Source organism: Scyliorhinus torazame, unplaced genomic scaffold (genome assembly GCF_047496885.1).
Source record: "Scyliorhinus torazame isolate Kashiwa2021f unplaced genomic scaffold, sScyTor2.1 scaffold_1092, whole genome shotgun sequence".
NCBI classification, from domain to species: domain Eukaryota; kingdom Metazoa; phylum Chordata; class Chondrichthyes; order Carcharhiniformes; family Scyliorhinidae; genus Scyliorhinus; species Scyliorhinus torazame.
The window spans coordinates 24,880-39,304 of NW_027308819.1; the positions used below are offsets into that span (position 1 = coordinate 24,880).

At 57.4% G+C, this 14,425-nt stretch overlaps 1 protein-coding gene across 1 annotated transcript in view; it reads left to right on the forward strand.

Annotated features, from left to right (window-relative positions):
- LOC140407019 (protein FAM50A-like) overlaps nt 1–14,425 on the forward strand; it is a gene marked incomplete at both ends in the record, with an annotated part of 45,763 nt that overhangs the window by 17,257 nt on the left and 14,081 nt on the right. The window contains one exon of the mRNA XM_072494805.1: nt 8,848–8,914. Coding sequence (XP_072350906.1) covers nt 8,848–8,914 — 67 coding nt within the window. The remainder of the gene's footprint in view (nt 1–8,847; nt 8,915–14,425) is intronic.

Consider the following 14,425-nt stretch of genomic DNA (forward strand, 5'->3'; position numbering starts at 1 on the left):
TATCTCCATGTTCATAAACTGCACCCCTTGCTCGTCTCAGTTGGCGCACCGCCTTCCTGGTGGACAGTCGGTCGAAGCTCGCCTGTAGCTCCTTCCTCTTTTCCAGCTTTGCTGGGTCCCCATCTTCTGCATACCTCCTATCTACCTCCAACATCTCATCTATTACCCTCTGCCGCTCCAACCTCTCCTCTTTGTCCACCCTGGCCTTAAACAAAATTACCTCATCCCTCACCACCGCCTTTAGAGCCTCCCAGACAACTGCATTCGACACCTCACCCGTACATTTGAAACCTACATATTCCTTAATTACCTTTTCAATTTTCTCACAGAACACTTGGTTCCCCAAAAGCCCCACATCCAGTTTCCACCCCGGTCTCTGCACTGCCCCCTTCTCCAGCACCATATCCACCCAATGTGGAGTGTGATCTGACACTGCAATTGCAGAGTATTCCGACCCCTTGACTCCAGCCAGCAAAGCCTTCCCCACATGAAAAAGCCGATCCGCGAGTATACCTTCTGGACCGTTGTGAAAAATGAATACTCCCGTTCCCTTGGGTGCAGGAACCTCCAAGGGTCCACCCCTCCCATTTCCACCATTAGCCCAGCCAGCGCCTTCGCCCCCCCTGATGGGACAAGCGAGCACGGCCGTGACCTGTCCAACCTTGGCTCCTGCACCAAGTTCCAGTCCCCCCCCCCCACCCACAATCAGCTCATGTGTGTCCAAGTCGGGAATAGCCCCAAACACCTTCCTCGCGAATCCCACATCGCCCCAATTGGGACCGCATACACTTAACAGCGCCACTCACCTCCCCTCCATCGCCCCTGCCACAATCACATATCTGATCTGCCACCACCTTCTCCATCTGGAAGCGTACCCTTTTGCTGACCAACACCGTTACCCCTCGAGCCCTTCCATCAAATCCGGAGTGAAACACTTGGCTAACCCAGCCCTTTTTAAGTCTCACCTGGTCCTTCACCCTCAAGTGAGTCTCCTGCAGCATTGCTACATCGGCTTTCAAACTTTTAAGATGCGCAAGCACCCTTGACCTCTTGACCGGACCTCCTAACCCTCTCACGTTCCACGTGACTATCCTTACTGGGGGTCTCTCACTCCCTCCCCCCCAACTTTCTTATCCACCATCACCATACCACCGGGCCCTGCCCCATGAGCCTGACCCGCCCCTGTCCATTGTTAACATCAAACCCCTTCCTCCCCTCCCAAGAACCCCCCCTACAAAAACATCCCCCAACATCCATCCCTTCCCCCCCCTCTTGCTCGCCTCGTAGGCCCATTGAAGCCTGCTATCCAGGCTCCAATGTCCGCAGCCCTCCTCTCACCTCCCCTCCGTTCACTAGCTGACTTTAGTTAGCGCGGGTGGCTCCCCCCGCCAAGACCTCTCGCCCCCTTCCACCCAGTCCCAGAGAAAGACACACCCAACAATCCAACCCCTACAATTCACTAACATAACATTTAACCGTCGCAACACAGAACGCCATTAACTTGAACTCTGTAACAATGCAAAGAGAAGTAAATTGCAATACAAATCAGTAAAAAGAAAGTTGTAACATTTATACATTTTCCAGCTGCTCAAACACAGTCCACAGTCTCTCTTCCAGTTCCGCTCCTCACGTCTGTCCCAAGCCTTCTGCCCTCACCAACGGCTCAGCCGCCTCCGCTGTCTCAAAATAAAAGTCTTTGGCGTTATATGTTACTCGCAACTTCGCCGGGTACACCACACCAAACCGCACCCCCTTGTACAAAGCCGCCTTCACTCGCCCAAACGCCGCTCGTCTTTTTGCCAACTCCGCCGTCAAGTCCTGGTAGATCCGAACCGCAGAACCATCCCACAGCACCTCGCGCTCCTGCTTCGCCCAGCTTAATACCTTCTCCTTCATGCAAAACGTATGGAAGCAGATAATTACTACCCTTGGTGGCTCGTTCACTTTGGGCTTCGGCCTTAATGACCGATGAGCTCGGTCTAGCTCGTACAGAGTGGGGCTCTCACCCTCCCCTATCAGCTCCGCCAACTTCTCAGCGAAGTATTGCATTGGCCTTGGGCCCTCTGTCCCTTCGGGCAAGCCCACAATTCTCAAATTGTGCCGCCTTGAGCGGTTTTCCAAGTCTTCCAGCTTTGCTCGGAGTCCTCTGTTAACCTCCACCACCCTCCGCAGCTCGTTCCCCATCGAGGTGACCTGGTCGCTGTGTCGTGTCACGGCCTCCTCCACCTCCTTCATCTTCTCGCCCTGCTCTCTCACCTCGGCCGATGCCTTTGCCACCTCCACCCTCATCGGGCCGATTGCCTCCTCCAACCCATGACCTCAACACGACCGCCGTCTCCTTCCTCAAGGCCTCCATCACCTCGGTCATCTTCTCCACCGTACGTAGTGCGGCCCCGCCTTGCAGCTCGGCGTCCGCCATCCTGTCAACACTTTTACTCGTCTTCTCCTTCAGCGGCGAACCCGCGTTTCCTCCTTTCTTCGACGCTGCTCTTCGCATCCTTTAGCGGCTTATTGTTTTTTATCTTCTTTCTTTTCTCCTCTCTCCCCCTTCACCCTCCTGCCCTTCATCAATCTGAAAATTTTTTGAAAATAAAAGGGAGAGAAAAAAAAACTTTTACCAAACTTCCTTAAACCTTCTTTCTTTCTCCTCTGCATTCACCCAGAGCTCCCCTGGGACCAGGCTTCAGCCTTCTTTCTCCCTCCTAGGTGGGAGCCATCCGACGTGGAGCACCCTCCCTACATGGTGCCCTGGCCTCGGGCCTGCCGCCTCGGCCTCCTCGTAGCTCCGTCCCCGCTGCTCTGACCTGCCGCGCTGGGCCCAGCGCCTCAGCCCCCGCCGTCCGACACCCGCGCGGGGTTCTTCGCCGGTTTTTAAACTGGCCCCGATGGCTGCTCGTGGCGGCCCCAAAGGCCGACGATAGTCGGGGGGGTGCGCGAAGACGCGGGGATTTCCCCGAAATCGCCGCGAATCGCGGTCACCGGTGGGAGCTCTTGTTGCTGCGGCCGCCCTGCTCGGCCAAGCCACCGGAAGTCCCTGAGGTGTCATAATTTGCGCAAGCTTTTTGTCCTGCTTCTGTGGCGTGGGAGACTAGAATTCGGGTCCATTTGGCCATATTATCTGGGGACAAATGGGCAAGGGCTATCTCTCCAAAATCTGCGGTAAAGTGAATCCACAAACGTCCAGCAAACGCTGTGGGGTGCTCTGTCTTCTTCTGCCTACACTTATTTAGGCCTTCTACAGGGTCTCCTCTGTTAAAGCCGATCGCATCAAGGATCGCTGTGTGCATCTCTTGGAGTGTGCCTCCTCCTACATTCTGTGGGTCGGGAAGGGCTGCTACGACTGAAGGGTCGAGGCTTAAAACTGTGAGCTTCACTTGCTCCTTTTCGTCCAGGCCGTACATGGTTGCCTGCTGTTTGACTTTCGTGAAAAATTGGTGGGGGTCTGATGTGGGAAGGAACGGTGTAATTTTTCCACACGCGTCCCGTAATTGGGTCACGGTTAACGGGGTTGTGTAAAGGAAATCTGCTTCTCCTTCTCCTGCAGCCCTGCGGTGTGTGGTTACAGGGTTCATGGGGGTGTGTTCTGCCTGTTCGGTTGGGGGTTGGGGCGCTTTCCTTTTCTGGGGTTTTTCCTGCGTACATGTCCCATGCACGTATCTATGGGCAGTCTCGTTCAATTCCTGCCAATCGGGGCAGTTTTCTTGATCTAATTGGGGTCCGAATGTACTCTGAAATCCATTTTGAACAGACAGCAGAGATTGCAATTCTGCAATTTGCTTCCGGCATTTTGCGTGGTCTACTGAGCTCTGCCTTTGTTCCATCGTGGAAGTATGGAGTGCTCGTCGGGCTGCTTTTAGATCATTGCATTGTTTCTGCAATTTCTTGACTTGCTGTTCTGTCTCTTGTCTTACCAAGACCGCACGTTGCGTGCCCTGGTAGGCCTTATCGTATTGCGTCTGAAAACTGTTCAAATGCGCGAGACAAGACTGATGTGTCCTCTTGGCATCATCCACCTCTCTGTCCCTTGCTGCTAACTGCTCTTTCAGATCGCGGTTCTCTTTCTCTACCTCACTCATGTCTCCCTCACTGGTTCTGACTCTCTCGCTCTCTCTCGTGCTCTCTTGCTCTCTCGCTCTCTCTTATTCTCTCGCTCTCTCTTATTCTCTCGCTCTCTCTTACTCTCTCGCTCTCTCTTGCTCTCTCGCTCTCTCTCGCTCTCTTGCTCTCTTGCTCTCTCTTGCTCTCTCGCTCTCTCTTGCTCTCTCGCTCTCTCTTGCTCTCTCGCTCTCTCTTGCTCTCTCGCTCTCTCTTGCTCTCTCGCTCTCTCTTCCTCTCTTCCTCTCTCGCTCTCTCTTGCTCTCTCGCTATCTTGCTCTCTCTTCCTCTCTCGCTCTCTCTTACTCTCTCTTACTCTCTCGCTCCCTCTTACTCTCTCGCTCTCTTGCTCTCTCACTCTCTCGCTCTCTCTTGCTCTCTCGCTATCTTGCTCTCTCTTGCTCTCTCTCGCTCTCTTGCTCTCTCACTCTCTCTTACTCTCTCGCTCCCTCTTACTCTCTTGCTCTCTCACTCTCTCGCTCTCTCACTCTCTCGCTCTCTCGCTCTCTCTTGCTCTCTCGCTATCTTGCTCTCTCTTGCTCTCTCTTGCTTTCTCTTACTCTCTCACTCTCTCTTACTCTTACTCTCTCGCTCTCTCTCTCTCGCTCTCGCTTGCTCTCTCGCTGTCTCTTGCTCTCTCCCTCCCTCTCGCTCACTCTCTCTCACTCTTTCTTCCCGTTTCTCCCCCACTCTCACGCGGTCAGCGTTACAGTCTCCAGGGGATGGGAAGCAGTGGTCAGGGTTACAAAGGAAGGCGCCCGCTGTGCTGATACGCGCCAAGGTACAGCTTCACCCATCAGGTTAGCCGAGCGCCTGGTGGCAATATTCAACGCAGCCGACAACCCATCCAGGCCACCTTCCATCTGGAAAGCATTCTGCAGCCGGCAGATGTTCAGCAGATGTGTGCAACGGGGGAGTGGGGGGGGGAGTTGTGTGCAGGCGGGCGGGCTACAAACTGCACTCTCTTTAATCAAGCACCACCGTTTCCAATTACAGAACACGGCTACCAGAACCGTGTCTAATCAGGGACGAGGAGAGTCTGGACAAGTTAAACTTGAAATCTGCCTGTGTGTAGGATCTGTCGCCAGTAATGTTTAACAGCGAGCAGTAAACTGTTCCCCATCCAGTTCCTTCTCTCGTTCCTCTGTGTGGCGATGGTGTACAGGCAGTGGCATCGATCCTAACGCTGCCTCTCCATGTCTGAGATCACGCAGAGTCTCGGCACCGAGTGACAAATCTCTCGCCCGTTAGTCACATTATTCGATACAGGCCTCTCGACGTTAATCAGAACCTTTCACCCCCCATACCCGCACCCACTGGCACCTCCCCATTCCAGCAGCATCGCCCACAACCTCCCGCATTGTTCCAGCAGTCAGCAGCATCTCCGCTGCTCCCACTCGCCTCCCAGTCAGAGTGTTGTGGCTTTCGGTCCCCCACAATCCAGGCCATGATACTCCCCTTGCCCGATGCCAGCGCTAAGAGAGCGCCACACTGTCGGAGGGTCAGTGCTGAGGGAGCGCCACATTGTCGGAGGGTCAGTGCTGAGGGAGCGCCACACTGTCGGAGGGTCAGTGCTGAGGGAGAACCGCACTGTCGGACGGTCAGTGCTGAGGGAGCGCCTCACTGTCGGAGGGTCAGTGCTGAGGGAGTGCCACAGTGTCAGAGGGTCAATGCTGAGGGAGCGCTATATTGTCGGAGGGTCAGTGCTGAGGGAGCGCTGCACTGTCCGCGGGAGCACCGCACTGTCCGAGGGTCAGTGCTGAGGGAGCGCCGCACTGTCAGTCAGTGCTGAGGGAGCGCCGCAGTGTCAGTCAGTGCTGACGGAGCGCTGCACTGTCGCAGGGTCAGTGCTGAGGGAGCGCCGCACTGTCGGAGGGTCAGTGCTGAGGGAGCGCTGCACTGTCGGAAGGTCAGTGCTGAGGGAGGGCCGCACTGTCAGAAGGTCAGTGCTGAGTGAGCACCGCATTGTGGGAGGGTCAGTGCTGAGTGAGCCCCGCCCTGTTGGAGGGTCAGTGCTGAGGGAGTGCCGCACTGTCGGAGGGTCAGTGCTGAGGGAGCACCGCATTGTGGGAGGGTAAGTGCTGAGGGAGCGCCGCACTGTCGGAGGGTAAGTGCTGAGGGAGCGCCGCACTGTCGGAGGGTCAGTGCTGAGGGAGCGCCGTGCTGTCGGAGGATCAGTGCTGAGGGAGCACCGCACTGTCGGAGGGTCAGTGCTGAGGGAGTGCCACAGTGTCAGAGGGTCAATGCTGAGGGAGCGCTATATTGTCGGAGGGTCAGTGCTGGGGGAGCGCTGCACTGTCCGAGGGAGCACCGCACTGTCCGAGGGTCAGTGCTGAGGGGGCGCCGCACTGTCAGTCAGTGCTGAGGGAGCGCCGCACTGTCAGTCAGTGCTGAGGGAGCACTGCACCGTCGCAGGGTCAGTGCTGAGGGAGCGCCGCACTGTCAGTCAGTGCTGAGGGAGCGCCGCACTGTCAGTCAGTGCTGAGGGAGCACTGCACTGTCGCAGGGTCAGTGCTGAGGGAGCGCCGCACTGTCGGAGGGTCAGTGCTGAGGGAGCGCTGCACTGTCGGAAGGTCAGTGCTGAGGGAGCACCGCACTGTCGGAGGGTCAGTGCTGAGGGAGTGCCACAGTGTCAGAGGGTCAATGCTGAGGGAGCGCTATATTGTCGGAGGGTCAGTGCAGCGGGAGCGCCGCACTGTCGGGGGGGTCAGTGCTGAGGGAGCGCCGCACTGTCGGAGGGTCAGTGCTGAGGGAGCACCGCATTGTGGGAGGGTTAGGGCTGAGGGAACGCCGCACTGTCTGAGGGTCAGTGCTGAGGGAGCACCGCATTGTGGGAGGGTCAGTGCTGAGGGAGCGCCGCACTGTCGGAGGGTCAGTGCTGAGGGAGCACCGCATTGTGGGAGGGTTAGTGCTGAGGGAACGCCGCACTGTCTGAGGGTCAGTGCTGAGGGAGCACCGCATTGTGGGAGGGTCAGTGATGAGGGAGCGCCGCACTGTCGGAGGGTCAGTGCTGAGGGAGCGCCGCACTGTCGGAGGGTCAGTGCTGAGGGAGCGCCGCACTGTCGGAGGATCAGTGCTGAGGGAGCACCGCACTGTCGGAGGGTCAGTGCTGAGGGAGTGCCACAGTGTCAGAGGGTCAATGCTGAGGGAGCGCTATATTGTCGGAGGGTCAGTGCTGGGGGAGCGCTGCACTGTCCGAGGGAGCACCGCACTGTCCGAGGGTCAGTGCTGAGGGGGCGCCGCACTGTCAGTCAGTGCTGAGGGAGCGCCGCACTGTCAGTCAGTGCTGAGGGAGCACTGCACCGTCGCAGGGTCAGTGCTGAGGGAGCGCCGCACTGTCAGTCAGTGCTGAGGGAGCACTGCACTGTCGCAGGGTCAGTGCTGAGGGAGCGCCGCACTGTCGGAGGGTCAGTGCTGAGGGAGCGCTGCACTGTCGGAAGGTCAGTGCTGAGGGAGCACCGCACTGTCGGAGGGTCAGTGCTGAGGGAGTGCCACAGTGTCAGAGGGTCAATGCTGAGGGAGCGCTATATTGTCGGAGGGTCAGTGCAGCGGGAGCGCCGCACTGTCGGGGGGGTCAGTGCTGAGGGAGCGCCGCACTGTCGGAGGGTCAGTGCTGAGGGAGCACCGCATTGTGGGAGGGTTAGTGCTGAGGGAACGCCGCACTGTCTGAGGGTCAGTGCTGAGGGAGCACCGCATTGTGGGAGGGTCAGTGCTGAGGGAGCGCCGCACTGTCGGAGGGTCAGTGCTGAGGGAGCACCGCATTGTGGGAGGGTTAGTGCTGAGGGAACGCCGCACTGTCTGAGGGTCAGTGCTGAGGGAGCACCGCATTGTGGGAGGGTCAGTGATGAGGGAGCGCCGCACTGTCGGAGGGTCAGTGCTGAGGGAGCGGCGCACTGTCGGAGGGTCAGTGCTGAGGGAGCACCGCATTGTGGGAGGGTTAGTGCTGAGGGAGCGCCGCACTGTCGGAGGGTCAGTGCTGAGGGTGCGCCGCACTGTCGGAGGGTCAGTGCTGAGGGAGCACCGCATTGTGGGAGGGTTAGTGCTGAGGGAGCGCCGCACTGTCGGAGGGTCAGTGCTGAGGGAGCACCGCACTGTCGGAGGGTCAGTGATGAGGGAGCACCGCATTGTGGGAGGGTCAGTGCTGAGGGAACGCCGCACTGTCGAAGACACCATCGTTCATGATGAAATAATAAACCGGAGATAATTAAAAGATCCCAGATCCACGATTGGAAGAATAATGGGTGTGGAATTCTCCCCGTTGTCCTGTCGCCAATATCCGTCCCTCAAGTAACATCACTTTTGAGCTAGCCATCGCTCACATGGCTATTGATGGCAGCTTGCTGGGCACAAAATGGCTTCCGCTGTTCAACGCACTGAAATAAAATCTCGTGTTGATCCCGCATTTCTCACTGCCTCAGGATGTCTCCAACCACCTCACAGCCACAGACACATTTTGGGTTTGAAGCCCGGCTCGCTGTCGTAATGTAAGAAACGTGAGGGGGGGGGGGGGGTTGCACAGCAAGATCCCACAAGTAGCTCCCCTGCGAAATGACCCGGTTTATCCCTCTTCAGTGATGTCGGGCTGAGTGTCAATTATTCGCCCCCAGGACACCAGCGACAACGCACCTCCACCCCTGCGCCACACGTGCCACCCACCCCGTGTTACCCTTCAGCCGACACTCTCCATGGGATCTGGGGAGACAGCGTTGCGACTATAACGAGACCTCACCCCCTTTTGTCTTGTCTCCCCAGGAAGAAGAGAACCGCCTGCGGGAGGAGCTGCGGCAGGAGTGGGCCAACAAGCAAGAGAAGATCAAAAGTGAGGTGGGGCGCAGTCAGGCCCCTTGACGAGGCTGGCGGGATCACGTGCGGCGAACCCACAGCCCCGTCAATAATCTGAGCTGGACGCCACCCCGACCGCACGCACCAGGAGCCAATGGAAATGACTCCGACCCCCAGGCCCTCTCCGTTGCTGCCATCCATCCGACCCCCACCCCCCACCCCCACCCCCTCCACAGCCTGCCAGCCACCTCCCATGTGAACTGCACATGGTCCCCCACTTTGCTACCCCCACATCTCATTTTATACTGAACCCCGTTCACTCACCACACTCCCCGGGGAACCCCCTGCAAATACTGACACACTCCCCGGAAACTCCCCTGTAAATACTGACACACTCCCCGGGGACCCTCTGTAAATACTGACACACTTCCCGGGGACCCCCTGTAAATACTGACACACTCCCCGGGACCCCCTGTAAATACTGACACACTCCCCGGGGACCACCCTGTAAATACTGACACACTCCCCGGGGACCCACTGTAAATACTGACACACTACCCGGAAACCCCCCCTGTAAATACTGACACACTCCCTGGAAACCCCCCAGTAAATACTGACACACTCCCCCGGACCCCCTGTAAATACTGACACACTCCCCGGGGACCCCCTGTAAATACTGACACACTCCCCGGGACCCCCTGTAAATACTGACACACTCCCCGGGACCCCCTGTAAATACTGACGCACTCCCCGGGGAACCCCCTGTAAATACTGACACACTCCCCGGGGACCCCCTGTAAATACTGACACACTCCCCGGGAACCCCCTGTAAATACTGACACACTCCCGCGGACCCCCTGTAAATACTGACTCACTCCCCGGGAACCCCCTGTAAATACTGACACACTCCCCGGGAACCCCATGTAAATACTGACACACTCCCCGGGAACCCCCTGTAATTACTGACACACTCCCCGGGAACCCCCTGTAAATACTGACACACTCCTGGGGGCCCCCCTGTAAATACTGACGCACTCCCCGGGGACCCCCTGTAAATACTGACACACTCCCCGGGACACCCCTCTGTAAATACTGACACACTCCCCGGGGCCACCCCTGTAAATACTGACACACTCCCCGGGGACCCCCCTGTAAATACTGACACACTCCCCGGGGATCCCCCCTGTAAATACTGACACACTCCCCCGACCCCCTGTAAATACTGACACACTCCCCGGGAACCCCCTGTAAATACTGACACACTCCCCGGGAATTCACTGTAAATACTGACACACTCCCCGGGAACCCCCTGTAAATACTGACACACACCCGGGGACCCCCTGTAAATACTGACAACCTCCCCGGAAACCCCCTGTAAATACTGACACACTCCCCGGAAACCCCCCCTGTAAATACTGACACACTCCTCGGGGACCCCCTATAAATACTGACACACTCCCCGGGGACCCCCTGTAATTATTGACACACTCCCCAGAAACCCCCCCTGTAAATACTGACACACTCCCCGGGGACCCCCAGTAAATACTGACACACTCCCCGGGGACCCCCTGTAAATACTGACACACTCCCCGGGACCCCTGTAAATACTGACACACTCCCCGGGGACCCCCTGTAAATACTGACACACTCCCCGGGGACCCCCTGTAAATACTGACACACTCCCCGGGGACCCCCTGTAAATACTGACACACTCCCCGGGACCCCCTGTAAATACTGACACACTCCCCGGGAACCCCCTGTAAATACTGACACACTCCCCGGGGACCCCCTGTAAATACTGACACACTCCCCGGGACCCCCTGTAAATACTGACACACTCCCCGGGGACCCCCTGTAAATACTGACACACTCCCCGGGATCCCCTGTAAATACTGACACACTCCCCGGAAACCCCCCAGTAAATACTGACACACTCCCCGGGGACCCCCTGTAAATACTGACACACTCCCCGGGGACCCCCTGTAAATACTGACACACTCCCCGGGACCCCCTGTAAATACTGACACACTCCCCGGGAACCCCCCTGTAAATACTGACACACTCCCCCGGACCCACTGTAAATACTGACACACTCCCCGGGGACCCCCCCTGTAAATACTGACACACTCCCCCGGACCCCCTGTAAATACTGACACACTCCCCGGGGACCCCCCCTGTAAATACTGACACACTCTCCGGCAACCTCCTGTAAATACTGACACACTCCCCCGGACCCCCTGTAAATACTGACACACTCCCCGGAAACCCCCCAGTAAATACTGACACACTCCCCGGGGACCCCCCCCTGTAAATACTGACACACTCCCCGGGGACCCCCTGTAAATACTGACACACTCCCCGGGATCCCCTGTAAATACTGACACACTCCCCGGAAACCCCCTGTAAATACTGACACACTCCCCGGGACCCCCTGTAAATACTGACACACTCCCCGGGAACCCCCCTGTAAATACTGACACACTCCCCGGGACACCCCTCTGTAAACACTGACACACTCCCCGGGGCCACCCCTGTAAATACTGACACACTCCCCAGGGACCCCCTGTAAATACTGACACACTCCCCGGGAACCCCACTGTAAATACTGACACACTCCCCGGAAACTCCCCAGTAAATACTGACACACTCCCCGGGGACCCCCCTGTAAATACTGACACACTCCCCCGGACCCACTGTAAATACTGACACACTCCCCGGGGACCCCCCCTGTAAATACTGACACACTCCCCCGGACCCCCTGTAAATACTGACACACTCTCCGGCAACCCCCTGTAAATACTGACACACTCCCCGGGAACCCCACTGTAAATACTGACACACTCCCCGGAAACTCCCCAGTAAATACTGACACACTCCCCGGGGACCCCCCTGTAAATACTGACACACTCCCCCGGACCCCCTGTAAATACTGACACACTCCCCGGAAACCCCCCAGTAAATACTGACACACTCCCCGGGGACCCCCCAGTAAATACTGACACACTCCCCGGGGACCCCCCTGTAAATACTGACACACTCCCCGGGGACCCCCTGTAAATACTGACACACTCCCCGGGACCCCCTGTAAATACTGACACCCTCCCCGGAAACCCCCCAGTAAATACTGACACACTCCCCGGGGACCCCCCCTGTAAATACTGACACACTCCCCGGGACCCCCTGTAAATACTGACACACTCCCCGGGGACCCCCTGTAAATACTGACACACTCCCCGGGACACCCCTCTGTAAATACTGACACACTCCCCGGGGACCCGCCTGTAAATACTGACACACTCCACGGAAACCCCCCAGTAAATACTGACACACTCCCCGGGGACCCCCCTGTAAATACTGACACACTCCCCGGGATCCCCCCTGTAAATACTGACACACACCCCGGGGACCCCCTGTAAATACTGACACACTCCCCGGGACACCCCTCTGTAAATACTGACACACTCCCCGGGGCCACCCCTGTAAATACTGACACACTCCCCGGGGACCCCCTGTAAATACTGACACACTCCCCGGGAACCCCCTGTAAATACTGACACACTCCCCGGGAACCCCCTGTAAATACTGACACACTCCCCGGGAACCCCCTGTAAATACTGACACACTCCCCGGGAACCCCCTGTAAATACTGACACAGTCCCCGGGACCCCCTGTAAATACTGACGCACTCTCCAGGAACTCCCTGTAAATACTGACACACTCCCCGGGAACCCCCTGTAAATACTGACGCACTCCCCGGGGACCCCTGTAAACACTGACACACTCCCCGGGGACCCCCCTGTAAACACTGACACACTCCCCAGGAACCCCCTGTAAATACTGACGCACTCCCCGGGGACCCCTGTAAATACTGACACACTCCCCGGGGACACCCCCTGTAAACACTGACACACTCCCCAGGAACCCCCTGTAAATACTGACACACTCCCCGGGGACCCCTGTAAATACTGACACACTCCCCGGGGACACCCCTGTAAATACTGACACACTCCCCGGGAACCCCCTGTAAATACTGACACACTCCCCGGGACCCCCTGTAAATACTGACACACTCCCCGGGAACCCCCTGTAAATACTGACACACTCCCGGGGGACCCACCTGTAAATACTGACACACTCCCCGGGGACCCCCTGTAAATACTGACACACTCCCGGGGGAACCACCTGTAAATACTGACATACTCCCCGGGGACCCCCCTGTAAATACTGACACACTCCCCGGGGACCCCCCTGTAAATACTGACACACTCCCCGGGACCCCCCAGTCAATGCTGACACACTCCCCGGGGACCCCCCTGTATATACTGACACACTCCCCGGGGACCCCCCTGTAAATACTGACACACTCCCCGGGACCCCCCAGTCAATGCTGACACACTCCCCGGGACCCCCCAGTCAATGCTGACACACTCCCCGGGACCCCCCAGTCAATGCTGACACACTCCCCGGGGACCCCCCAGTCAATGCTGACACACTCCCCGGGGACCCCCCTGTAAATACTGACACACTGCCGGGGGACCCCCAGTCAATGCTGACACACTCCCCGGGGACCCCCCTGTAAATACTGACACACTGCCGGGGGACCCCCAGTCAATGCTGACACACTCCCTGCCGCTACCCCGTTGACATCTGAAAGCTGTTGCGGGGAAACCACAGGAAAATCTGTTTTGAATTTGCTGCGGTTTATTTTTTGTTGAAGAAAGCAGTGTCAAACATTACAATGTGGAACTCTTGTCGGATCAAAGAGCTTCATTTCCAGGGTCCCGATTTGCAAGGGGAAAGGATTAAAGCCCGCCGGGGGTGCATAATGCTGTCAGCGGCGAGGGTCATTGAAAATGGGGCGACTGTAGCCCGGCGGGGGGTCGGCCCACACACCCCGCGTTTTGCAAAAAAACCCAGCTGCAGCAGGAAAGGGCCGTCATTGTCTCTCACCGAGGGTGGGGCAAAAATAGCACCCAATTGCCCCGGGCGGTGGGGGACTGGGGGAGGAGGGGGCAGGGGTGCAGCCCCCGTTAAATTGCTGTCTCTCTTTGATCCACCTTTACGAGCAGGCCGGGAATGGTAAGGACCCAAGTTCCACAGTCAGAGAGAGAGATACCTTTTTTCTTTTGCGTGCGTCTTCAAGTCTCCAAACTCAGCACTTTGAAAGGCGCGACTTGGGAGCTTTTATTTTTAACCTCCGCTCCTAATCTGTACCAGCTGGCCGCTGACTCAGGCTTCCTCCCAGCCAACTTAAAACGGCCTGAGCACTGAGCAGTCAGGTTTTCGCTGCACTTGATGTTTTTCCGTTTACTGCTGCTACATTCTCTTGGTTTTACAAAGGGAACATTTCCTGTGCCGTCCACTTAGGAGAAATTTTCATTGTGCCAGCACTCACCAGATAGACGCAGGAAATCTCCCTCTACACGGTCCCCATCAAACCCTCCCAGGACAGGTACAGCACGGGGTTAGATACAGAGTAAAGCTCCCTCTACACTGTCCCCATCAAACACTCCCAGGACAGGTACAGCACGGGGTGAGATACAGAGTA